The 27,566-nt window shown below is 30.7% G+C and overlaps 4 protein-coding genes across 4 annotated transcripts; 3 read left to right on the forward strand and 1 right to left on the reverse strand.

Moving 5' to 3' along the window:
• Positions 1–2,555: 2,555 nt before the first annotated feature.
• On the forward strand, positions 2,556–5,350 carry LOC108469257 (putative serine/threonine-protein kinase-like protein CCR3). The gene has a single exon (XM_017770149.2). The coding sequence runs from the start codon at positions 2,778–2,780 to the stop codon at positions 5,085–5,087; it is 2,310 nt and encodes a 769-aa protein (XP_017625638.1). The 5' UTR covers positions 2,556–2,777; the 3' UTR covers positions 5,088–5,350.
• Positions 5,351–9,349: 3,999 nt separating this feature from the next.
• LOC108468193 (vacuolar cation/proton exchanger 3-like) lies at positions 9,350–13,884 on the forward strand. The gene is made up of 11 exons (XM_017769076.2): positions 9,350–9,730; positions 9,825–9,892; positions 10,378–10,406; positions 10,726–10,922; positions 11,626–11,844; positions 12,197–12,316; positions 12,412–12,528; positions 12,601–12,654; positions 12,744–12,860; positions 12,948–13,043; positions 13,449–13,884. Exons 1-11 carry the CDS (start codon positions 9,461–9,463, stop codon positions 13,533–13,535), a joined length of 1,374 nt encoding a protein of 457 aa, XP_017624565.2. The 5' UTR covers positions 9,350–9,460; the 3' UTR covers positions 13,536–13,884.
• A 4,724-nt stretch (positions 13,885–18,608) lies between these two features.
• Positions 18,609–20,604, forward strand: LOC108468078 (uncharacterized). The gene is made up of 2 exons (XM_017768939.2): positions 18,609–19,989; positions 20,186–20,604. Exons 1-2 carry the CDS (start codon positions 18,986–18,988, stop codon positions 20,427–20,429), a joined length of 1,248 nt encoding a protein of 415 aa, XP_017624428.1. The 5' UTR covers positions 18,609–18,985; the 3' UTR covers positions 20,430–20,604.
• Positions 20,605–22,237: 1,633 nt separating this feature from the next.
• Positions 22,238–25,102, reverse strand: LOC108470286 (50S ribosomal protein L4, chloroplastic). The gene is made up of 2 exons (XM_017771584.2): positions 24,135–25,102; positions 22,238–22,460 (listed from the first exon to the last, which is right to left on the reverse strand). Exons 1-2 carry the CDS (start codon positions 24,973–24,975, stop codon positions 22,435–22,437), a joined length of 867 nt encoding a protein of 288 aa, XP_017627073.1. The 5' UTR covers positions 24,976–25,102; the 3' UTR covers positions 22,238–22,434.
• Positions 25,103–27,566: the final 2,464 nt, after the last annotated feature.

Below are 27,566 nucleotides of genomic sequence, written 5' to 3' on the forward strand. Positions count from 1 at the left end.
AAACCGTTAACAATAGAGATTATTTTTTTTTAGATTTGCTCTTAATTCGTAATTTTCAACTATGTCAATAGGATTAAATGTTGGACGTATCGACATGCATTATGTGCTTATAAATTGGGGGTGTATATGAGGTAAATAGAGTTTTGGGCCATTATTAACTAAATACAGAAATTGTTTTAATTAAATCATTAACAAATATCATTAACTCCATGTTTTAAGTAGCTTATGAATGAGGTCTAATTCTGATTTTAGTCCTTTTTCATTTATTAATACAATATTAAGTAAGATTTAATCATCCAAGCGATTAAATATTTTATTAGGAGATAAATTATTTGGATATTGCTGATGTGTTTACAGCAGTGTGTTTGGTGAGGCTTCTCAATCAAATAATATTATATTTGCTAAATTGCTAAATTTCCTAGTAATGAATCATTCTTAATCTAAATCCAGACATAAATTACATTTTTTAAAGAAAAAAAAAACCAGCTTAAAATATTAGCTCTTAAACACAGCCTCTTGACTCCACAGACCAAACAACAATTAGAACACTAAACTAAACCGCCTATGTTCTTATTTTACTTGTAAGAACCGACACACTACAGTTACAAAGAAAATCCCCTCACTAAATAGTTTGATTGATATTGGTATTATTGTTAGTGTAAAATAACGTGGGTTCGAGTACACTAAAGCATATTATCCTCCTATTTATGAATTGGAGTGAGGTTAGTTTTAAATATTATATTAAAAAATATAATATTATAAGAATTTATAATGAGATTAATTTTAAAAATATATATTTATTTGATGTTTTATATATAAGGCATAAAACTAATTTATCTGTTATTATTTATAATTTTATTTAATTTAATCCCTTTTTTATTTAAATTTGGCTTTTAATTTTTATACTAAAATAGTATTATTTTATATTATATATCGTATCGATAAATAATTTAAAATTATGAAAAAAACTTTTCAATATTTAAAAATGAAAACAATGAAAAAAAATTACAAAAGTCTTTTTAATTTTCAATAAAAATTATAACAATTGAAAAAAATAGAAATGCAAAAGAGTGACAACTTAGTAATAAAAGGTTGAGATTTGATTTGCTCGAATAAAAGATTATGAGTCAAATTGAATAAAAATATAAAAAATTGAGGTTAAATTTATTATTTGTTATACATAAAACACCAAATTTTAATATACAACATTAATTTACTCAATTTTTAGGATTAAAAGTGCAAATTAGTCATCATACTATAAGTGGATATTGAAATTTGTTACTATATTTGTTTCAATCCTTATGCGACTGAATTTTATTTTATTTTATTTTAAAATTTAGATAATCTGAAAATATAATTTAATAATAAAAAATTCATTCATATATTTTATTTTAATAGTTAACATTAATTTAACTTATAAATATTAAAAATCATTTCTAATTAATAAAATAAAAACTTGAAAAATAAAAATAATATCGTAAAAGAATTTTTATAAAATAACCATTTTATTTAATTTTAAATTTATATTAATTAATTTATTGTTGTTAACTATTAAAGTAAAATATAAAAAATATTTTTATTAAAATTTGTCTCTCAATTTTAAAATTTAATAAACAAATTAAAATTTAGAGGTACTCATAGACTAGGCGAGTCGAGGCTAACCAAAATTTTAGGCCTATTTTTAGGCCAAAGCCCAACCGAAAATTGGGTTTAAAATTTTGCCCAAACTCATCCCGGATAAAAATGCTAAAACTTGGGCCCAACCCGTACTAATTTTTATATTATTTTTATATATTTTTAAAAATATATATATATATATATAATACATCAAAATACTAAACACATTAAAATAAATATTTCCCAATAAATTGAAAATAAATTTTAAAAAATATGTATATTTAAATAACACTAAAATAGATGTAACTTAACAAGCAAATACCTTTAAAATAATAACAAAATTAACAATAACAACAAAATAATAGTAACATAATATTGAAATGATAGCAAAATAAAAGAAAACAATAAAAAATAACATTAAAATAATAAAAATAATAAATATTTTTGTCATTTTTAATTCAAACCGACCCAAAAATAGTTTACTTGAGGCCCAGCTTGTTTTGCAAATGAACCTTATTTTTTATCTAAACTCATTTTTTAAATTTATATTTTTGTTTAAACTCTATTACTCTTTTAGCGCATGATGTATATTCAATCTAAATTTAACTTTAGTGGTAAGTGAGAATAAATTTAATAAAATTCACACATTTACAAAAATTAAAATTTTAACTTAAAATCTCATAATTTTATTTTGTTTCTCCTTATATATTCGTTATTTCTATCATTTTAGAGACAGAAAAGGAAAAAGACGAGCTTTTTATGGGTTATGGGAACTATGATTAAACTACTTTTAAAAGGTAAAATCTGCAAGTAGGGAACTTTAAACAAGACAGACAGAAAGATAAATACTTTAATCTCTGTTTTTAAAAAAGTATTGTTTTAATTTCATCCAACACTCTTATAAAGTTCCATTTTTTTAAATATTTGATTGAAAAACCAAAAAAAAAAAAAAAAGTTTTCTGAAACTACCATCACCATTTTCATGGGACCACATGCTTTGCACTTATGTATGAATTAATCTTTATTCATTATCATATTATATTGTTTTATTACAAGACTCCTTTCTTTATCATTATCATCGTGCTCCCTGTTTCTGTTCCTATGGTTTTTTTTTTTTTTTCAATGAAGAGCATCAATAAACCACCAGCACCATTTTTGAAATGACCTTCTTTTTCACTATTTCCCTCTTGATCCTCACCGCCGCTACCATCCATGTTGTCGCCGCCATCGGCTCAGCCTCCACGGTTGCGGTCGTGTACGGCACAGGCACCATATGTGGTATCATAGCTAACGAGCCAACCCAACGAGTCGAATGTTACCAAAACGGACTCAAACTCGACATTTCGGTATCACCCAACGTATCATTCGAATCAATCTCCGGTGGCAAAACCTTCTTTTGTGGGCTTAGATCAGGTGGATTCAGTCTCCATTGTTGGGACACTCGAGCTTTGTTCAACCCAAAGCGTATATATTTAAACTATAATGTCTCGTTGACCGACTTAGCCGTCGGTGTTGACCATGTTTGTGCTAGAGAGGTAAGTTCCGGCATAGCTAGGTGCTGGCGAGGGAACCGTGGTTCACCATTTTCATCACCTGGTGATGGTTTAAAGTTCAGTAAGATCACATCAGGGAATGGTTTTAGCTGTGGGATTTTGATGAACAGTAGTAAAGTTGTTTGTTGGGGTTATAATGAAATTAGTGTTGAAATCCAAACTCAGTTTGGTAACTTGTCTATGTCGAATTTAGTTGCAGGAGATTCCCATGTTTGTGGATTGACCAAGACAGGATTCCTTGTCTGTAAAGGAACCGGCCAACTCGATGTTCCAACCAGTTCGGCTTTTGAATTCTCCGGTTTAACATCAGGACGGGGTTTCGGTTGCGGTATCCAACGAAGAAACGGTTTGGTTCAATGTTGGGGAAGCGGTGAAAATAATAGAGTTAAGGATGTTTCATTTGAAACCATCGTTGCTGGTTTGGATTTCATTTGTGGGTTAACAACAAGGAATTTGACAATTATTTGCTGGGGAAATGCCTTTACAAGTGATGTTCCTGTTCCAATGGTGATTCCAGGTCCATGTGTTAAAAGTTCATGTAATTGTGGTACTTATTTGAATTCTGAGACACTGTGTTATGGTTCAGGCAACATTTGCAAACCGTGTCAAACCGAGCTTCCGATCCCGGTCCCGTTAACGCCGGTACCATCACGAGGATCTGAGCCGTCAAAAGGGATTAACAAGCTTTCAATGGCGTTTTTGATTGTGGGATCAATTGGTGCTTTTGTAGGGATTTGCAGTGTTCTTTACTGTTTATGGCAATGGAAATGTGGGTTTTGGCTTTGCAGGATAAATAGTTCCGTGCAACCCACGGTAGCTAATGATGCTATTGCTCCACCACATTTAAGATCATTTTCGCTTCGACACAATAGTTCGAGGAGACTCAGCCGGCAACGAAGTGGGTCGTCGTCATCGAAACAAGCGGAGAAAACCCAAAGCTTTTCGTTCTCGGAGCTCGCCGATGCTTCCAACAACTTCTCGATCGAAAACCGTATCGGTTCCGGGAGTTTCGGAGTTGTTTATAGAGGCAAACTTCGAGACGGTCGCGAAGTCGCTATTAAAAGAGGCGAAAACGACTCATTAGAGAAAAAAGCGAAGAAATTCCAAGAGAAGGAAACCGCGTTTGAATCGGAATTAGCTTTGTTATCTAGGTTGCACCATAAACATTTAGTGGGATTAATCGGATTCTGCCAAGAAAACGACGAGAGGCTTCTGGTTTACGAGTACATGACTAATGGTTCACTCCACGATCATCTCCATAACACGAACAACATCGAAAAAGGAAGCAGCGAACTAAACTCTTGGAAAATGAGAATCACAATTGGGTTAGACGCCGCAAGAGGGATTCATTACCTTCATAACTATGCAGTACCACCTATAATTCATAGGGACATAAAGTCCTCCAACATACTATTAGATGCAAATTGGACCGCTCGAGTTTCGGATTTCGGATTATCGTTGATGGGACCGGAATCCGATCAACAATTCATGTCCACCACCGCAGTCGGTACAGTTGGGTACATAGATCCCGAATATTACGTCCTAAATGTATTAACACCAAAGAGCGATGTTTACGGCTTAGGTGTGGTATTGTTAGAGCTTTTAACAGGAAGAAAAGCCGTTTTTCGAAACAGAGAAGACAGAACTGGACCGATGGGGGTAGTCGAATACGCCGGCCCAAGGATATCAACCGGGGATCTCCGGTCAGTGCTCGATACAAGAGTCGGGGTGCCAGAGATTCACGAGGTCGAGGCAGTGGAATTAATGGCTTATACAGCTCTGAATTGTGTGAATTTGGAAGGAAAAGAAAGGCCCAATATGACAGACATTGTTGCCAATCTAGAGAAGGCTTTAACACTTTGTGAGAATAGTCATGGTAGCCTTTCATCTACTACAATTTCACTTCCTTCAGATTGAATTTTTTTAATTGCATTTTAGTCCTTTCTTTTTGTCAAAAGAAACCCAGAATTTTGATTCTTATTTATGATTCTTTGATTTGTAAATGAATGATTAAAAGATTGAAAAAGAATGTGAAAAGAATGTGCTCTTACATTACAGTCCCTGTAATCTTGTTTTAGTAGTACCCTATTAAGTAATATTATCGTGATCAATTATATGATTAATTTTAATGATGAATATCAATAACACGAAAAATCGAAATAAAAAAATAATTATCATAACATCGAATTACTGCAATTATTTAAATTTCGATAAATTATCAAAGGTTATTTCTAGTTACAATATGGTACATTAAAATGCAATGGAGATTCCAACCAAAATCATTAACTCGGATCTGAATCAGGTAAGGATAACGTTGAGAACAGGTTGACTTTACAAGGAATTATAAATTGTAGTAGATATCCTAAACTATGGATTAAATTTTAAATTGGTCCCTAAACTTCTAAACATTTTAATTAAATTATAAGAGTATTAGCATCATATCAATTAAGTCTGTCTGACAGCCTTACAGTTGGCTTATGTGCTAAATGCCAGCTCAAATTGGGCATGGAGCGTAATTAAAGTTGCTAATTATAAAATCATAAAATTAGTACAATGGTAAAATTGCTTTTTGCCCTCTCCAAGTTTATGATTCAATTTAGACTCCCATAAAAACTTTTTTCTACTTTCATCCCTGAGATAGCCCTTCTGAATTTTAATTGACACTATTTGTTTTTTTAATACGTCATATTCAAGTTATTCATATTATAAGTGCATACACGTTTGCAATTTGATTCATGCGCTTTATAAATGCTCCACTTCATATTCGAATATGCCTAAACGAACGACATAAGCTGATCAAAGAACTAAGTTGATATACATACTTTGAGGACTGTTTTGAAATGTAGGGATCAATTTATAACTTGGCCCATAGTTTGGGGATATTTGGTGCGATTAATCCTTCATATAATTACACCAAATGGGGTCAAGAATCAAGATCAAAGCAGTATGAAGAGATTTTTTGAAAATCTATGAACATGAGGTAATCATTCTTCTTCCTCTTAATGGTTTCTAATTCTTTCAGAAAAAAAAAATATTGGGACTGTTTTGGAATCAATAAAAAAGCTGAAGTTTATATTAAAAAAATGAAATTACTTGAAAAATAAATTTAATCCAGGCTGTCTGATTTTGTCTTGGAGAGAATCAAGGAAATGTTGTGAACGTGAGGGTTTAAAATATTGCAGCAAGTTCCATATGCTTGGTCGAAATTCAAACAGGATTGGGCAGATTTCATTTCATGTCTTGAAAATAACATGTTGCTAAGTCAAGATCTTAACAATTCAAGGCTTATGTTGTTAAAGTCTTTTTTTTTTTTAATAAGAAAATGTAGAATCCAACACAAAATTCAGAGATCCCATTAGTTGTTAGGTTGTATAGAATAAAAAAAAAATATTAATTCACTATTTGGTCCTTAAATTTGATAACTTTCTCATATTAGTAAATTAGAAAAAATCTCACATTAATACTTAGATTTCTTTTTGTTGAATTTTTCAATTTGGTCACTGAATTTGGATTCTGTTAAGGTGTGATGATCTGACAGGTTAATGTTTTGTCTCATTATCACCTGAATATTTTAAATATATAATTTTTTTTATTTTTAATCTAAAAGTACCACGTCATCACACTTTAATGGAATCCAAGTTTAAAGACCAAAGTGGGAAAAGTTCCCAAGTTCTAGAACTGATGTGGAAAAAATAAAAGTTTAGAGATCAAATTAAAAAAATTAGTAAATTTAAGGATTAAATGTTATTTAACCCCAATAAAGAAGCATAGGAAATTTTTTTGTCCTGAGGAAATTGAGTCAGCTGAGGCTAATTACATGTGAAACTGGGTAAATTGAGTCAGCTGAGGCTAATTACATGTGAAACTGGGTATGTAACATTTCAAGTTCTAATTGTGGTTTTAATCCTTTAACTATGTCGAAATTTGAGATTCATCATTTTACTTTAATTTGACATAATTTGATTTTTCTACTTTTATAATGTTATTAATAGGTCTAAACTGATGGCTTTATTACTTGTTGCCATTGAAGCAATGACATAATTTTTTAAAACAAACTTTTATTAGTATGTCCAAAATGATAATACTATTACTTGGTTGCAGTTAAATAGATGATGTATAAGGTCAACACCAAGAGGTGTAGGCAGGAAAGGCCTTAAGCTCTCATTCTTCAAATAGTACTTTTGTTGAGGGTGGATCAACTCCTCTGGAAGAAGTCTTCGAAGTGTTGTTCTTGGGGACGCCAATCTGATCCCTCAACAATAGAAGGTATTGTCCCTCAAGGGAGAGTTTTGCCCCCTCCCCCGCTGAGAGCCATTTATGGTTCACAGAGGGGGTGCCTCAACCGTACGTGGACGTATGGCCACCCACCAAGAGGCAACATGACATCTTGCCCTTGGTGGGATTTGAATCCTTAACTATAGTATATAAGTCACCTATTGGGGTATATGGTATCACTTGAGCTAGCTAGCCAAAGTGGTACCACATACTGTATACCCCAACAAGTAACTTACACGGCATAGGTTAGGGATTCAAATCCCACCAAGGGCGAGATGCTCACGCCACCTCTTGGTGGGTGGTCGTACGTCTACGTATGGTTGAGGCACCCTCTCCATGAACTGTACACGGCTCTCCGCGGAAGGAGGCAAAACCCTCCCCCAAGCGACATTATCTTTCGTTGTTAAGGTTCCAGATCAACGTCCCCAAAGACAACACTTCGAAGACTTCTTCTAGAGGAGCTAATCTGCCCTCAACAACTTTAATATTAGTAAAATTCCTATTTAACCCCCCAAAATATTGATAAATTTGCTATCTGAGTCCTCCAAAAATTTATGATTCAATCTTAGTCCTCATAACACAAAATTCCCATCTTCTTCCTAGATGACATGGAAATTAATCCATCTACCAAGTTCAACTAATAATAAATTTATACGTCAACTAAATATTTTTTTTGATGAATTACAAAAGCAATCCCAGCGTCTCTTTAACGGCAAAAACTACCTATATTATTAATGAGGACCTTCAAAGGAGAACCAAAATGAGAAATAAACCATTATTTAAACTAGTTGGTTCATAAGTGTTTCTTCATACATTCTCATACTATGATATTATATGAGAGGAAATTTCGTCCAACACCTTCCTTTATATGAGAGGGCAGTACATACACTGTTTTAAGGATTGTCATTTTCATCATTTGGATTGCTTTAATTTTTCACCAAAAATCTTGCCATACAAAACCCTTTGGTTCTTTGTAAAGGAAGCTCTGACCTGAAAATACCAAGAAATTTCTGACCCCTTTTTCAGTATTTTATCTTCCACAAAATTAAGTTTATGTAACTTTAAAATGCCCATAAACATAATTATTAATTAAAATAATATGGTTTTTTAATATTACGTGAAAAAAGTAAATTATCATAATAGAATTTAATTTAATAAATTTAACATCTACCATTTAAAATATAAAGGTTAAATTAAGTAAAATAATTAATAATAAAAGATTAGTGTAAATAGCTCTAAACTTCTAAAATAACATAAATAGTGAAATTCTATCTTATTTCACTAATATAAAATGTTTCACAATCAAATATAAATATATTATACTATAGAAAGAAATTAAATACAGCAAGTGTCCTCAAATTTTAAAATATTTTAATTAAATCATTAAAGTATTAATATTATATTAATCGGATCTTTCGTAAACATCATTTTCTTATATGTCAAATGTCAACTCACATTGATTAAATTATAAATACATGTGTACCTACTGCATATATAGCTTAGATCTGACATATCTTCTAGTAAAGCACACATATTTGTAATTTAATCCACATATTTTAAGTAATATTATACTAATGCCTTGAAGATTCAATTAAAACATTTTAATGTATAGAAATTAACCCATATATATGGATATATATATATATATATATATATATATATATTATAAATTACATAATTTACTTTATAAACGTAAGGAAATGTGTATAAATATGTACCTTCAACTTTCATTTTGCTCAAGGGGTGAAAACTAAATACTATAATACGTAATTAAATGGCTCAAAGCTCATCCAAGAATGGAAACAAAAGGGTTGGAAAATTCCAGGAAACTGCAAAACCCTAAAGAAATAAAAATTAATGTCCCTATATAAATCCCATGCATATATAAAAAATCAAAAAACATTCCCCACTTTGCTCTTATTATTAACAAATTATTTCTCTTCAAACGAAAATAAAATAAAACCTATAATTGCACTTTAATCCTCCTCCTTCTTCTTCTTCTTCTTTTTGTATCAATGGAGTTCTCTGAAGGGTCCAACAAAAGTTTGATGGACAAAGAAACATGTTGTAATAATAACAATGGTGTTACAATTAGGACAGCACAAAACATGTCGAGTTCGTTTATGCGTAAGAAATCGGACCCGATACTGGTGTCAACGATCCGATTTCGGATTCTTAGGGAGTTGTTAGCAAATTTGCAAGAAGTGATTTTAGGTACTAAGCTTGCTGTTCTTTTTCCTGCAATCCCTTTAGCCATTGTTGCTGATTTCTATAAGTTTGGAAGAGTAAGTTTCTTTTTCAAATTTAATTTAATTTATCTTTAATATTATCATTTTTAATTTAAATTTTCTGGGTTTTTTTTTTTTAATCTTAATGTAGCCATGGATATTTGCTCTAAGTTTGCTTGGACTTACACCACTTGCTGAGCGTGTTAGCTTCCTAACTGAGTAAGTTTGATAGAATATTAATTTATAAATTGATCCTCGAACAATATGTTTTTTAACGATTTCGTACATACCTACACTTTTTACTTGGTTAGCAAATTTAGTGGTCAAATGAATGGAGTTTTTGATTTAGTCCAATCGTTAACACAATTAGTGTATTTTCTGTCGAAATTTGCTATTAATACAACCATAAAATCATACCAACTTCATAGTTAAGTAAATAAATTTTGGCAAAAACTAAACCAAAAATTGTCTTGGGATTTGACCCTAGTATTGATCAACAAAGCCATTTCAATATTTTATGTAACGAGGTTAATAACTTAATAAACTTAGAGTATCTAATTATTAAAAAAATTTAGGTACCGAATTGTTAAAAGTTACAAAGTTTAGGGTTAATATTCATATTATCCATTTGCTTTTCATGCACATATATTCTAGTATAATTCATATGCAAGATTTCTGACAAGATTTCTTTCTATAAAATCCAGGCAAATTGCGTACTTTACAGGTCCAACAGGTATTATTATTATTATTATTATTATTATTATTATTATTATTATTATATATTTCAAACATTTAAATAGGAAATTTTGATTTTTTGGGTTAATATATTATTTGATACCCAAATTTAATTTCAAGGTTTAATTTAGTATTTAAATTTTTTTATCCCATTAGCACTCGTGTGCAATATTCATTGGACCGCATTATGCTGTTTTGGCTTGAGTACTAAACTGAATATTAAAGTCAAACTCAAGTATTAAATGGTATATTAACCCATTTTTTAAAGGATCAAGAAAATAAAAATAATAATAATAATGGGATTGGAATATTTGCAGTTGGAGGACTCCTAAATGCAACATGTGGAAATGCAACCGAGCTTATAATAGCATTATTTGCACTTTACAGAAACAAAATACATGTTCTCAAGTACTCTCTAATGGGTTCCATTCTCTCAAATCTCCTCCTTGTTCTTGGCACTTCTCTCCTTTGTGGAGGCCTAGCCAACCTCAAAAGAGAGCAAAGATATGATAGGGTAAAGACTTTCTTTATCATACTATAAGTAATTTTTGGGAAATTAATAGGGTAAACTACACTGGTAGTCATCCAGTATTTAGTAAGTTTTTTTTTTCAATCACTTAATTATGAAAAGTTACAAAATAATCACTCAATTAATCGATTTTTTTCTTATTTGGTCACTATCTATTAAATAACTAACGTAAATATAATTTGACAGCTTTTAAAATTGGCATAATTCAACTTTAACCCTCAATATTTATTAATTGTGTCAATTTAGTTTGGGTTCTAAAATAACTTAACCCTCAACATTTACACAAAACTGATAAATTTATGGTATATTTTCAATCAGATTTAGCTGATAAATTTCTTTTTTTTGGATTTTTAGGTGAAAGTGTCTAAAAAAAACTGCAAAAGGACTCAATTACACAATGTGTAAATGTTGAGGGTTATATTTTTTAGAATCAATGCTAAATTGACACAATGTATAAATGTTGAGGGTTAAAGGTACTATTATGTTAATTTTAAAAACTATCACATCATCTTTCCGTTTGCCATTTAACAGCAGATGACCCAAAAAAAATACTGAATAGTTGAGTGATAAAAAAAGAAATTTATCAATAATTTGATGACTATCAGTGTAATTTATCCAAAAGTTATTTTTTGATTAATAATGCATTGGGGCTGTATGTTTGTGTATATATTATATATGATATGTGCAGAAGCAAGCTGATGTGAACTCTGGGCTGTTGTTGTTGGGATTGCTTTGCCATATGTTGCCATTGATGTTTAAATATGCAGTAAAACCTGAAACTGGGGTTTCCATTGCTGAATATACATTGGAGCTGTCAAGAGCAAGCAGTGTGGTGATGCTTGTTGCTTATATTGGATATATTGTCTTCCAGCTTAAGACTCACAGGCAGATTTTTGAATCTCAAGAGGTGACTATTTTTGGGTTAAAATATGCTTCAAGCCTTTATACTATTTATACTATTTATACATTTGAAAATTTAATCCTCTACTTCTATTTTAAGAAATTTAATTTCCCTATTTTGTTTCAAAATTTAACACCATCGAATTCAGTAGAAGAATTTAAATAGAAGAATATTAATGTTGTTAATAGTTGAAGTTGAATTCTGGGTTATTTGTAAGTATGGAAGAACTTGAGCAAAACTCGAAGCTCGTATTTCATATCAGATAAAGCATAATCACCCATGCATGATATTGATCTATGGACTCCTCTAAACCCGAGTTCGAAGCTGAAAGTGATGCTAATTGATAATGATGGTGTAGGAAGTTGAAGATGAAGATGAAGAAAAGGCAGTGATAGGGTTTTGGAGTGGATTTAGCTGGTTGGTTGGTATGACACTCATCATTGCTTTGCTATCTGAGTATGTGGTGGGCACAATTGAGGTACATCCATCCGTCCATGCATATTCTATAACATATATATACATATATGGTTCACATTGATGTATTTATATATGTATGTGTGTTTGATGGTTCAGGCTGCATCAGAAACATGGGGCATTTCCATTAGCTTCATCAGCATAATTTTGATACCCATTGTTGGGAATGCAGCTGAACATGCTGGAGCTATCATTTTCGCCTTTAAAAACAAACTGGTAATCAATCATATACATCTATCGTTATACCTATACCTGGCGAGTTTTGATTGTTGGAAACCTGAATTTCAGGACATATCTTTGGGTGTTGCTTTGGGTTCTGCAACTCAAATCTCCATGTTTGCTGTAAGATTTTAAACATGTATAGTGTTATCTTCAACAACTTAATGTCTTAATCTCTCGATCAATTCTAACATTATATGTATATATTACAGGTTCCATTATGTGTTGTGGTTGGGTGGATTATGAGAATCAAAATGGACCTTGATTTCAATCTTCTCGAAACCGGTTGTCTTGCTTTAACAATACTTGTTGTTGCATTTACGCTACAGGTTTTATTAATCAATTTTTAATTAATTTTCTTTTTTAATTTTAGTGTTTATATTTTATTTTTGTAATAAATATTCTTTTTTTTATAGGATGGAACTTCACATTACATGAAAGGAGTGGTACTTTGCCTTTGTTATGCGGCCATTTCTGCATGTTTTTTGTTCATAAAATTCCAGCACCGTTGGGTAAGTAAAAATTAAAAGGATAATATATTTAAAAGGTCCTTAAACTATTATATTTTGTTTAAATAACCCTTTATTAAATAAAAATAAAATATGATCGTATACATATCGACACACTTAATCACTCTTTTAAATTTTATGTTGATATTGAAGTGTATATAATTTCTATTACATCAACAAAAAGGATTTTCACGTTTAATAAATAAATCTTACATGAGTCCTACATATTTGAATGGTGATGATCATTGTATTAGATATTAATGAATGAAAAAATTAACGTAGTAAATCTTAACCCGAAATTTAACATATTTAAATATATTAGCCAAATTAAAACTAATTCCAATGGCATCCCATTATTTATTTATTGTTTGGTGAATGCTAATTAATTGCACAATTTGCTTGTTATAGATCAAACTAATGTCAAATCGGGACTCAACCCATCGTTGTCAGCCTAGCCGGGCGCCGCCTTTTACGCCGGAAATACCCCAAGGATGATGTCATTCCAAGCATCTATTTTCTTGGACCGTATGAAAAATATTTACATGTTGGAAATTTGAGCACTGAGAAGATAAGGAGTACTGTTTGAAGACCATTTTTCAAGTTGAGAGAGAGAGGGAGAAAAACCATTTCTCATTTGAAAATATTGTTTGTAAACAAGCTGTGTTTATGTGATTCCTTAATAAGGTTTTTGTCATCATTTCATTATATGCTTACCAAAGCAAAGATAAATACCACTTACTTTTTTTATTTGAGATGTTTGTAAAATTTGTCAAAAATTATAGTGGAATCTTGGCATCCCATTTGAAGTAATGCATACCATTTTCATCTCTTGAATTAAAAGAAATTCGAATTAACAATTCTTTACGAAATTAATTTGGTGTTTATTTTTATGAACTAACAAAATATTTATAGTTTGATAATAAATCAAACTTCATTTTTTACCGACAAACGAACTAGATCAATAATCAATATTCATTTTTTTATTACATGCCCATCCTCTTATTTTGGCACATATAAACTTATAGTAAATCAATACCATATAAACATATTTTAATAGGTGCATCTAAAGGATGTGGGATATGTGAAATTCTTTAAAATACATGAAAACTTACAACAGTTAAAAGACAAAAATGATGAGATAGTAGCCGTTTGATCAGGCCACATCAAAAACTAAGAAATTGTACTGGCAACTTGGAACCTATTAAATCAGTTATTGAATACATTATTTTTCTCTGGAATTTAATTTTGTCCTTCTTTAGTGTTGAAACCGGTTGAATTGGTTAAAAGTTAAACTATCGTTTCTCAATGCAAATCCTACATGACATGATTAACGGTCGATTGGTATTTCTTTTTCATCCTTCTATTTCAATCATTGATTTAAAAGAATCTCACTATAATGGGATCTTTGTATAGTCACATTTTATTTCAAATGAGGCAAAATGAATCTAAAACCAAAAGAGTAAACCAAAAAGACCTAGACCCGAACTTATTTTAAACCCGATTTGATTAAAAAAGTTAGAAAAAAAATCAAACTTAAAATGATTTGAAATAAAAATGGTCCAAGATCAAAATAGACAAAACTTAAATGTTTATGAATTTTCACACTAAACTAAGGATGATAAAAATTCGAATTACTCAATGTTTTCCAAACTAATTATCACTTTACGTGGCATGATCAAAATAAACAAAACATAAAGCTGTTATAATAATTACTTGCTTCATTGTAATCTATCTATTACTTAAAATTATCGCATTATACTTATATAATAAAAAGATAAAAATGTGAAAATATGTTCGATTAAAATACATGTTACTTAAAAATAATAAAACAAAAATCTAAATACACGTAAATAATTTTTTTTGATTTACAAATTGGAAGGAATTATGGATAAAAATAAATATTATATTAAAAATTAAAGATAAATGGTTATGGTGTGAATTTGAAGGGTTGCCATTTACCATGAATAAAAAAACCCACTTGCAGCTGGCTTTGAAAATACAACGAAACCTCGTCAAGTTGGTGACAAATTTCGTAGTGGGACCCATTAAAAAGCCTACCAAAATAAAAATTGTCAGAAAATTTAATCTCTTGTGGAGAAACTCTCATAGCCTTAAATATAGTTAAAAAGGACTTGTATCAATTTGTATCACTTTCAGCTCTAAAATTAGGTTAACTCATTATTTAATGTTCGGAGTTTGGTAATAATTTTTATATTGATGTTTGAATTTTTTTATTTAAAATAGTCTTTAGTAATTATTCTCGTATTAAGACATGAATTAGATAATTATTCTTATATTTTTATCTCTAAATTTAATAATTATTTTTATATTAAGACTTGAATTTAATAATTATTCTCGATTGAAGCTAAAATTTTAAGGTTTTCAAATAAGAATGAATCCAAAACAAACAAGGAGTGTGAGGATGAGTGGACAAAAGGAGTGAGTGGTCAGTCTGCAACCTGCTTTGGTGCGTGCATGGTGTGCGAGTATTCCCATCCACATTCATGCACGTCTTTCTCCAACTCAACTATGCCAATCAACTCCTTTTCCATGGGCCAAATTGGTTGACATAATAAATGGTAAATTTATACCAACCATCCAAACCATTTCTGTATTATTTTTCATCTACATTTTATAGTTTACAAAATTTAATTTTTTCGAGATTCGTAAATATTTTTTCAATAATATCTCTTAAAATAGAGGCAAAACCAAAAAATACTTTAAAAGAGATAGAGATAAATCATAAATTTTTGAAAGTTTAAAATGCAATTTTACCATTATATACTAATTTGTAATTTTTAAAATTTTGAAGGGGCTACAAGGTAATTTTCCCATGCATTCTTTTTGATCCTAACTTCATGAAAATATAATGTGATTTACTATCGCATCCAACACTTGTCGATAATTGATACTTATACAATAATTATAGCTATATACTAATATATTCAACAGATGCATTGTTGAAATATCAATTATATAAAAAAAATTATGAAAGTGTGTAAAACATGTGGATTAAATTGTAAATTTATTATACTTTTACTCGACATCCATTCTCTTTAATTTAAACTTTGGGATAACTTCGCATTTATTTATTTTTTCAATTTAACCAATTAGAAGTTTATACACCAACTTAAAATCTAGACAATACTTAGGTGAATTGTATATAGTTCCGGGTTAAATGAATCGAGATTAGACGTGAATTAAGATATATTTAGAATTTAGATCATTTTAATTTTAATTATTCAAGTTTATTAATCATATTTATTGCAATATCAACCGTTGAAATTATATGATGTGACCATCAACGATTTAGCCTTCCATATTTTTGATGACGTAAACGTTTAAGCACGTTGTTGCCTTAACATTTTTGGTTTTTGGACCTTCCATTTCTCATCTTTTTTTTGGCTTTGCTTTCCTCAATTAGATTTTTTTCCCTATTTTGTCCATTTTATATTGAAAAATTAATTAGCTTTTTAATAAATGAATAAATAAATTTATTAATTTTAACATTTCTAATACATAAATAATAATATAACTCATACGGTATAATTTTTCAATTTAAAAATACCACACAAACAAGTTTAACAAAAAAAAAATTCATCAGTGTTAACAATTGAAAGTTTTAAAATCTGAAAAGTAGATGGACTAAATTTCTGAAAATAAAAGTATAAAGATTAAATTAAAAATTTGTGAAGAGTACAAGGATTTATAAACATATTTTAATCAACAAATTTTACTGCAATTCTTAAATTAATTTTCTAGCTTCACCCCTGAATACATTGTACAAAAAATACAAATACTATATTAAAAAAATTCAAAGGCAAATATCAAATGATATATTAAGCTTATTATTATTTAAAAAAATACCTTATCTCCAATATAGTGCGTTTAACTTTTTTATCTCATATTACAGTATTTAATTTCATGTTGTTTTCACACTAACTCAAAGTATCCTAAATTAAACTTCCTTTTGATTTTGAGATTTATTTGCTTGATTCACTTTATGTTAGAATTTTCCTTATTTGGTATTCACTATTGTTGCCATGCTCCATTTTACATTTTCTTTTTCAAAGCCTACTTTTGGATTTAACATTTAATTTCAAACTCTATGAATAATCTTTGAATTTAGAGAGACACCTAATCACAAATCTAATCACTAACTAGTAAAAGTGTAAATAAAATTAATAAATTTTAAAATAAATTAAATTACTAATTTTTTATTTCATCGATTTATTTTATTTTAATCTTGAATGATTAATTTTCTATTTAAGCGATAATTAGTATTTGAAGATGTTTGTATTAGAAATTAGTTGCATTTCGTCCCCTCGACTAAAAACAATAAGTAATTTTATTTATATACGTTAGATTAAAGAGCGAATTGATCATTTCTATTTAAAATTGTATTCATTTTACTATTAAATTGACACGGTGATAAAATAACCAATTTAAATTATAATTTTGTGATAGTAAAAATGTAATTTCACCATTTTAATAATCTATATCTATATAATTTTAATGAATTAAATCAAATTTTATTATTTTTAAGGGATAAAGTACAATTTTATCTTTATTAATTTAAAATTTTAAAAGATCTAAATGAAGAATTTTCCATTTTAGAGGGCGGAGCCTTTGCCAATCCCCCAGTTATGCCCCTGTGTGTCACGTGTACTTCTTGTTAACATACGAAAATTAGTTTTAATAATAAAAATTAATAAATTTTTAATGAAAAATAAATTTACTTTTCAAGTAATTTAGCCGTTTATTAAGTATGAAAAAAAGACATAATTCACTTTTATTACCAGTGATTTAAGATGCAAACCAAAATCAGGTTTTAAATGTAATTTTAACCAAAACAAAGGGTATAGATAAGGACACGTGGCGACAAAACAAGAATAAATTTCGCGAAAGGCGGCTGTATGGGAACGTGGCATACTTAAATGTTTGCCACGTCACCCCATATTTGTCCATGAAACTAGCCGTGTTGAAATTAAAAACATATGTAAAAGAAATGGAAAAATCTAAATTTATTCACATGCGAAATACATACAAAACAAATAAAAATAATATCAACTAATATAAAAATAATATATTAAAATTTTCTGAATTATTAAAATATTTAATTATTTCAATCGAGTCCTTCCATTGATTTAACTTTTAATATAAACTGGTTTAACTTTTAATATAAACTGATATGAAGCATATTTAAAAATACATATATTAATCATATTTAAAAATACATATATTAATAAGTTTTTTATTGCAATTAAGTACCTATATTTTGTTACAAGATCACATGTGTCAAATAGCTATCAGGGATATGATACCATTTGGTCTAGGTATTAAATTGAACATCAAAGTGAAATTCAGGTACTAAATTAGGACAAAAGAAACATAAGTATCAAATTGAACATTAAAACTAAACTGAAAGTATCAAATCTTATATTAATCCTTAGATTATATATTTTCTGGAATAAAAAACTCGTCCTTTTTCGTTAAACAAAATCTTAGACTTATCAAAGTAAAACAAAATCTATATTTTCTTTTATTTTTTTTATTTTTTTCAAGTACACAGCAAAAAAAGGAAGCAGCTTTGTTGTATAAATACAGAGCTTCTCCTTCTCCTTTCTGGTAACCGAGATATATATAAAGCTTCGCCGGAGCTTTTTTTCTCGGGCGCCAAACAAAAACTAAGAAAATTCCTTCTTTATTTTCTTAACAAATTTCTTGAAAACTATTGTTTAATTAAAAGTTTTGTTAAGAAATCTCGAATTTCTATCAGTTTTCCAGTTTCAAGATCCGATTTTTCTCCATTTTCGAATAAATTAAGGAAAAAATTCAGGGTTTGAATTTTGAAAGAAAAAAAAGTTATTTTTTTTCCAGCAAAGGTTTTTATTTTTTTAATCTTAAGGCTCTGTTTGGTGGCGCATAGCCGAATTTTGTAACAAATGGTAGTAAAAGTAGCAGCAAATTTGCATTTACAGTTATCAGAGCCAAACCTTACCCAATCGTCGGCGGTAATCCCTTCACCTTCATTTCTAAAACGGTGCCGTACCGACGCCGTCCTTGTTTCAAAGACCGTTAATCGGTCTACTCTTTTCGGTTCACGTTCCGCCATTATCAACCGGTCTAAATCCTCTGAGATTTTCAAACCGAAACATAAAGCTTCTTCACCAATTGCTTGTATACACTACTTATCAGACGATGAATTTTCAAAGAGAATTAACGATTCAGCCCTCAGATTCCACGTACACGACGGCGATGAAACCGACGGCTATGAAAGATCCGACGACGAAGAAGATAGCTCCGATAATAAATTACAGTGGGGGGAATCGGCTTGTTGTTCAATGAAAAAGGCGTTTTCATCGACGGTATTTATAATCCGTGAACTCCATAGTTACACTTTACAAATGCGTGAATCATTGTTATGCGAAGATTTACATGGAATTTTCATTAGAGTTCAAAACGAGATCCATGCTTCGTTCCTCTGGTTGTTTCAACAAGTGTTTTCTCATACACCCACTTTAATGATTTACGTGATGATATTGTTAGCGAATTTCTCTGTTCATTCTATGGGAAACAACGCAGCTTTGGCGGCTGAAACGGCGGTGAATCCGATGATGGGGTCTTATTCTTATGTTTCTTCCAGTGAAGTTCGAGGCAAGGAGCAAACAAAGTATGATTCTTTGCAGCTACAGAATGGGAAAACTGGTCGTGGTAGAGGCGGTGGGGGAAAAGCGAGACCGGTTGCTTGTGGTGGTGATAAATGGTTTGATGAAACAGAGTGGGAACCGAGTGAAGAAGAGTTGAGTCATCAGAACTCGATCGTTGATGGAACGTATTGTAGGACAGAGCTTGTTTACAAAAAGGGATTATCACAAGAACCTAATAATCCTCTCCTTCTTGCTAATTATGCTCAGTTTCTCTACCTTGTTGTTCATGATTATGACAGGTACTCCTTTACTGGTGAAACGTTCTCTAAACTCTATGAATTCTTTTTGGACTTCTCTCAAAAATATTCGAGACCAACTCAAAATAGTATAACGATAAAATTACACTTCGGGTCGCTTAAATTCTTTTTAATTTTTAACTCCTTAAAATTCGTGTTTGATTCGAATTACTAAATATTTTATTTGTTTAATTCTCAGAGCAGAAGAGTTGTTCAAGAAAGCAATACAAATGGAACCGGTAGACGCTGAAGCACACAATAAATATGCGATTTTTTTATGGAAAGCGAAGAAGGATTTGTGGGCAGCGGAGGAAAATTTCTTGGAAGCCATTGAAGTTGATCCTAATAACTCATATTATCCGGCGAGCTATGCTAATTTTCTATGGAGTACCGGTGGGGAAGATACTTGTTTCCCTCTTGGTTCATCGGATGGTATTGCTTAAGAAACAATGGCCAACACTCTGTTTTTTCTTTCTTTTTCTGGAATTTTGCTCGGATAAATGAAAACCTTTCTTTCCCAATGATTTTAGGTTTGTTTTTATTGCACCAATCCATGTGAGAAAATGTAATTAGTAATAATATATATTGTTAATACCATTAGATTGAATTTACAAATAATTATTATAATACTAACTATTATCAACCTACTGATCTGCTAGTCTATCGGGTCTTGGCCCACATTTTGTATGAGTTCGCACATGAGAGAGTTCTAAATGAGGACCCGTAAGTATGAATTTTATGTATGCGAATCCACTTTGAGTATATACGTGTTAACCCTAATATAGGATACGTATTATCATGCATAAAAACTCATTTAATATGTCACATCTATAAATAGTGATCATATAATATAAATACTCAAAATTAACCCATCTTAGAGAAGATACGAAAAAATACTTAACAATAATCAAATTTGAAACCCATGTTTTCCACTTAATAATTTATTACTCAATTTGGTTGGTATATGTAGTTGAGGGATTGAATTTTTATTAGCTAGAATTTGGTGTATCCATGTTATGAAAATTGTAGTTGGTTGATCAATTTCACTTAACATACTCTTTATTATTATTATTATTATTATTATTATTATTATTTTACACCAGGGCTTTAATGAGTTCAATAATATGATGGTAGGTGCAATGTGTAGCCTTGTGGATGCTAGTTTTGTTGATTAAAGTGATGGCAATGGGAGAGTGCTTTATTTATTGTTTCTCTATTTCAAATTAATTTTCAAATATGGTAAGAAAAAAGAAAAAGTTGGCCAAATTTAGGACTATTTAATTTTAAAAAAATTAAGATTTTGAGTCGTTTTTTGTAATATTTAAGGAAATAGATCGATTAGGGCTGAAAAAGCGTCCTTTAAGGCATGCATTATTACTTATATGACACGTCAACTCTTTTAGTTAGATGGTTAAATATTAGTGGTTTTGTCCTTGAGTTTCGAATTTAATTCATTTCCTAGACATATTTATATTTTTTTTATTTTTCTCTTCAAAATTGACCTATTTCTCTATATATCGCAAAATTCGACCCAAAATCTTAATTTTTTTAAGTCATACTAAGAAAAATATCTAAATCCAAGATGTAACGTCAAACAGAATTTAGTTTTCATACTTTACTTTAAAGAATAAGTCTAATTATTTACGCTGCTAAAATCCTTCTGTTAAATTTACAATTATTGCGTCATTTTTTCTTACATAATTATCATGAGTTTTTTTTTTTTTTAAATGTCACACCAACGAATTTAAATTTTAATAATATTAATAATATGACCTAAATTAAAATCTAATGTTCTCGGATCAAGCCTACACATGTTATTAATACACTTTTTGCTTGCTCAAGCTCGACCTGATCTGAAATATGAATCTAAATTTTTATCCAAACTTGCTCATACTTATAACTAACCAAAGATCATATTAGACCGCTCATATTATTATTATTATTTAAATAAAAAATTTATATTTATACTATTTTAAATTTAATATTTAATTATTTTAACATTTTCTAAATGTTTATATTATATATAATTTATAATAACATAAAACATTATAAACTAAAAAGATTGAATTCGACTTTGTTCAGATCTTGATTGTTCAAACATAAGCTCAACTTATATTTTAAAAGGGATCTAATATTTTTACCAAAACTTTTTCAGGGAGAGTGCAAGAACTTGGAGTTTAGGATGTCTTATCCAAGTAATGAATAACAAAAGGAAATAATCAAATAAAGGGAGAATGAAACAGGGCAATGCTTGGATTGGAAGAGTGTTATTAGATCATTAATGAACTAAATTGATACAACTTTGCAAAAATCTGCAGAGATACAGAGCTAATTAACCTCAATAAATCACCAAAACTAGCCTACAACAATGTTTGATTTAGGCAAAGCCTTGAATTTCTTCAGCATATATGTAATGGCTTATATGCTAATTGAGGGGGAAAAAGCAGGTCATTGAGCTGCATCAACATTCTCATCTGCCTCAAAAGGAATGGTCAATAAATTAACACAAGAAAAAAAATCAACAAAGATAAATATATGAACTCCTTATAGATTGAATGATCATCATCTCATCTTATGCAGGCTAACGGATACAAAACTGATCAACAAACACCTATGTGATGTCATGCACCATTTTGCATTTTGCATTTTGCAATTAGTCCTTAGTCATTATAGCAAACTAAAGCTATTACGGTAAAAATATAATGGAAGCCCCTCTACTCAAAAAATGAGCAACTTAGTCCTTGTATGTCAGTTAAAAGAGCTAATTAGTCCCTGTATGTCAGTGATATGTGGCGCGCCACATGTACCTCCTGTTAACATACAGTGATCAATTTTGAATAGTATAAATAGAAGAAATTTTTAATAGAAGGACTGATTTGCTCTTTGATCTGACATACAGGAACTAATTTGTCTATTTTTAATGCAATCTAGCACCTAGTCCAGGGGCCTCCAGGGTACTTTTACCAACTATTACCAAAGAAGAACAAGCATCTTAATACTCTCTTTGTCATCAACAAAGATCTTAGTACTCTCTTTGCATCTTGACTATGTTGAATTGTACATCTATCTAAAGTCATACGTAGTACTTATTGCACCATACATTATACACACCATACACCATTTTGCATTTTTTGCAACTATGCCTCATTCATTATCACGAACCAAGTAGAAATATGCATCTTAATACTCTCTTTTGTATCTTTACCATGTTGAATACAGTGCCAAATTGTGTATAATTACCAACAAAGGATCTTTCTACTCTATTGGCATCTTCACTATGTTGAATATATAAACTTAATCTATTGCATAATGACCAACAAAGCAATAAAAGTATCGTGGAGGCTTTTGTAATAAGAGTCGAATTGCATTTCGTCCACTCTACTAAAAAATAGGCAAGTTAATTCTTGTACATTAGATTAAAGGGAAAACTCATACTTTTGTTAAAAAATTCATCTATTTCTATTGTTTAAAAACTGGTCTCTATACGTCAACACGAATAACTGTCTAATTATTCTATCAATCATACCAGATTTTAATAGTAAAAATGGATGAATTTTTTAACAGAAAAGATCAATTTGCTCTTTGATCTATTGTATAGAGACTAATTTGCTAATTTTCTTTTAATAAAGTGGCAAAATGTAATCTAGTACAGTGGCCTTCATCATACTTTTACCCCAACAAAGCTCTCTCGATGAAAGTACCGTAGAGACCCCTTACTAGGAGTGACTGCAGTTTACCACTCTACTCAAAAATTGGGCAAATTAGTCCCTATACATTATATTAAAGAGCAAATTGGTCCTTTTTATTATAAATTTCATCTATTGGTACCAATTTTTAACTACAAAAAAGATGAAACTTTTAAGAAAAAAATCAGTTTGCTTGTCTAACATACAAGAACTAATTTACAATTTTCTGAAAAGAGGAGCAAAATATAATCTAACTCCTTGTACAAGGGCCTCTATGATACTTTTACCCTCATTTTTCCGATTTCGAATCCTTCTAAACGACATCTAAATTCATCTTCTTCACACATATCAGATCAGTAAATAAACATTATAAACCTACACACACAAAATGTAATGCAATAAAAAGATAGAAAATTTTAGCACCAATTTATCAGTAATATACTAACTAAAAAAGAACTTTACCTTCACCGCTTTGTTCGTCTACTTCTTCATATTCTTCATTATCATCCTCAGTATCACCTTCATAATCTTCACCATATCTTCCATTAAGATAATCCACAATATCCGGAGTCAACACCAAATTATCACAATTCAAAATATCAAACAAATTAAGGGTCCTCGGCGTTAACATCCTCAAAGTCCCAATATTCCGACTCGATTTATTCACAGTTTCCGGCACTTCCATCATCAAAAACATAGATTTCTGCTTTGGGTCTAATCCCCATCTCTTCAAAGCCTCAATAAACTCTTTAGTCTTCGGTTTCTCAAATTTATCCCCAAAATCTTCAACAACTATCGTGTTCTCAGCCGCACTGGATAACGCCGTCGAAATCGCCAACCTTTTCTCTTTTTTATTGATCTTAACGGACCAGTCTCTGGGTTTGGGTCCGAAGATAACACCACCACCCGGACGGAGCGGGGTGCGCGCAGACCCACGGCGAGCACGCCCGGTTTTCTTTTGAGGGTAAGGCTTTTTCCCTCCACCACGAACTTCACCACGAGTGAGTGTAGAAGCTGTGCCACGACGCTTGTTTTGTAAGTCAGTGATGATTGCTCGGTGAACGACGGCTCTAGCGGTTTCGGGAGGGGCTGATTTGAGGTCGAGATAAGTTTCGCCGATTTTTTCGCCGGTGAAGGACAAAATGGGGAGATTGGAAAGTTGGGAAGAAATGGAAAGAGACGGGTTTGAAGAAGGTTTGAAAGAGAAGGAAAGGGAAGTTGAGAGTTTAGAGGAAGGAGAAGAGAGGAAAAGGGAAGAAGAGAAGAAGGAAAGTGAAGTGAGTGTAGTAGCTGAAGTCGCCATTTTTGGAGGATTTTTTTTCTTTTTTCTCTTTTTTTCCTTTTTGGATTTTGGGTGCTATTTGGGAAGAAGAGAAAAAGGATGAGCTAAGAAGAGTCTATTATTTCTTATCCGCTTTCCTTTGAAAAGTAAGGTAAATTTCTCATGAAACCCCTTATATTAAAAGTTAGATTACTGTTCCCTCCTTAACTTGAAAATTGGGTAAAGTAATTCTTGTTCTTTAGATCAAAAAGTAAACTAGTCAACAATTACACATAGCGTACCTTATGTTGACATACATAAACTATTTTGTAATAGTAGAAATGAATGTATTTTTTAACAGAAATATCAATTTGCTCTTTGAATAAAGGGAACACAATACAATTTCACGGATAAGCATAGTGATGGTATAAAAAAAATTCAACACTTAGTATCATGGCAGCTTTTGTATTACTCCCTCTACTAAAAAACATGAACACATCAGTCCTTATTTATTAGACCATAGAGTAAATCAATCTTTCTGTTAAAAATTTCATCCATTTTACTATTAAAAACTGATCTTTGAACATCATCATAAGGTACACGTGGCAAACCACGTGTAACTATCTAGTTATTTCGTCAACTACGCTAGTTTTTAACAGTAAAAATACATAAAAATTTTAATAAAAAAGATCAGTTGTTTGATTTAACTTTTATGGACTAATTTACTCATTTTTTTAATAAAATAAGTAAAATGTAATCTGATTCCAAACGTAACAACTTCTTTCCGATCTTTTCCACTCCTTTCATTGTCGTGCATGAATTTTGTTCGGATTCTTTCGAGTTTGTTTTTTTTATAGAATTCCATTTAGAGATGAACTTGGGTCCTATTAACCCATTGTACTTCATTATTTTATTTTAGTTCTTAGCTTTTGGGCCTCTTGCTATATAATCCAATTTCTATCCTTAATGGATCATCTTATAAAATATAACCAAAATAGACATCAATATTAATCCCCACTTCAATTACTAATTTTCTATTTGTCAATTGTCACATATTATCCCAAGCAAAATTAATCACTAAAAGAATGGCAGAGGAAATCCTAAATTACAGGACTCCAACAAAAACTATCCACCAAAAATGAAAATTTCTTAAAAACAAAGAATTAAACCCAACACCCATTCACTTTTCTCTTACATTAATTTCCCCTCTTTTAACTAAACCAAAATGAAAATCAATGTTTTATCATTATGTCTCAAATGCATGTTACATAGATTTTACTTAGGAATTTATATTAAAAAAAAAAAAAGAAAGAAGAAGACCCAAAATGAGTATTGATTCAAAGGGTATTCAACATCTTCTATGGAAGTTGTTGTTATAGATATGTAAGAAAATATCCACTTGTGTCTGGTTTTATTGTCTTTGTTTCATGCCTGTATATATGTTTTCCTGTTGGCTTTTACTATTTGATGTGTTCTTGTCCTGTTATTGTGTGTACTTATGTTGCTATTAGATTTTATTTGAAAGCTAAGAGAAAAAACAATGAGAAGAAGTCATATGTGGATGTGAATAGATCAAATGGTCCTTCATTAAGAACATTGAAAAGTGTTCGACGAAATGCTCGAATGGAAGTTTTAGAATGGGATAGGAAAGAAAATGAGGAAATGAACAAGTTTTCTCCTAGAAGTCCTTATGGTAGTTTGTGTAGTAATAATGCTAATTTGTTGGATGAGAATTCGAAGTTGGTTTAGATAAGAAAACGAGGATTAGTACAGAATGTGGAGGGGATGCACCGGTGTCGAGACTCAAAATAATCGAGTGCTTGATGGTTCTAATAGTGGTGGTGGTCGGGCAGAGGTTGAAAGTATCCAAGAAGGGGAGAAGGAGAACGATGACAGGAAAAAGGGATTGAATGGACCAAACATGATCGGGAGAATGTTATGATTCTCGGTACTTTGGAATCGGAGAGAAACCAAAGGCTTGAAAGTTTAACGGTGAAACGTAGAGCAAGGAAGTTGTTCAAAATGGCGGTCAATAAAAGCTTGATGAACAAAGATGCTATTCTCCCTAGTCATTTGGCTCCTGTTATGACCGCTAAAAGCGACCTTCTCGGTGGAACAAATGATCCGTACGAAGAAATATGTTATGCGCCTTGGCGTAAGATCTAGTCACAGGTCTAGACGAGAAAGTATCCTTGGTTCGACCTATGGTTACTCAAAGGCAGATTCGTCTTTGACTGAACCCCTTCCCAAACTAACGTTTGTGATAAAAATAAAACCCCTTTTATTTCATATTGGCGACCTTTTTATAGGTGTTAATTACAAAGGAAAATCCTAATCTAATTCCTAATTTAAAGTCCTAATAGAATTCCTAATTTAAAGTTTATAAGGAAATAAAAACCTAGTAAAACTAAAACTCCCAAAGAAATTAAATAAATGTAGAATTCTAATTCCTATTCCTCCGTTGATATTGTTTTCCAATGAAAACATCTATATCATTACTCCCCTCTCGGAGTTGAGCTTGTCCTCAAGCTCAAATTCGAGATAAGTCGCTCGAAAATTATCAATTGGTTCCCAAGTGGCATCTTCTTGAGGGCATCCCCCATTGCACTAATAGTTCCCATGACCCGATTAAG

The sequence above is a fragment of the Gossypium arboreum genome, chromosome 8, assembly GCF_025698485.1.
Source record: "Gossypium arboreum isolate Shixiya-1 chromosome 8, ASM2569848v2, whole genome shotgun sequence".
In the NCBI taxonomy this organism is placed as follows: Eukaryota; Viridiplantae; Streptophyta; class Magnoliopsida; order Malvales; family Malvaceae; genus Gossypium; species Gossypium arboreum.

What these genes read in the sequence shown, in the direction of transcription:
- LOC108470286 (XM_017771584.2), bottom strand. Translation starts at nt 24,975, where the DNA reads ATGGCGACTTCAGCTACTACACTCACTTCACTTTCCTTCTTCTCTTCT. An exon ending in AGACGAACAAAGCGGTGAAG is followed by an intron (nt 22,461 to 24,134) that starts GTAAAGTTCTTT and finishes CTTTTGAGGCAG; the next exon opens with ATGAGAATGTTGATGCAGCT.
- LOC108468193 (XM_017769076.2), top strand. Translation starts at nt 9,461, where the DNA reads ATGGAGTTCTCTGAAGGGTCCAACAAAAGTTTGATGGACAAAGAAACA. An exon ending in GAGAGCAAAGATATGATAGG is followed by an intron (nt 10,923 to 11,625) that starts GTAAAGACTTTC and finishes TGATATGTGCAG; the next exon opens with AAGCAAGCTGATGTGAACTC. An exon ending in CTCAAATCTCCATGTTTGCT is followed by an intron (nt 12,655 to 12,743) that starts GTAAGATTTTAA and finishes TATATATTACAG; the next exon opens with GTTCCATTATGTGTTGTGGT.
- LOC108469257 (XM_017770149.2), top strand. Translation starts at nt 2,778, where the DNA reads ATGACCTTCTTTTTCACTATTTCCCTCTTGATCCTCACCGCCGCTACC.
- LOC108468078 (XM_017768939.2), top strand. Translation starts at nt 18,986, where the DNA reads ATGGTAGTAAAAGTAGCAGCAAATTTGCATTTACAGTTATCAGAGCCA. An exon ending in GTTGTTCATGATTATGACAG is followed by an intron (nt 19,990 to 20,185) that starts GTACTCCTTTAC and finishes TTTAATTCTCAG; the next exon opens with AGCAGAAGAGTTGTTCAAGA.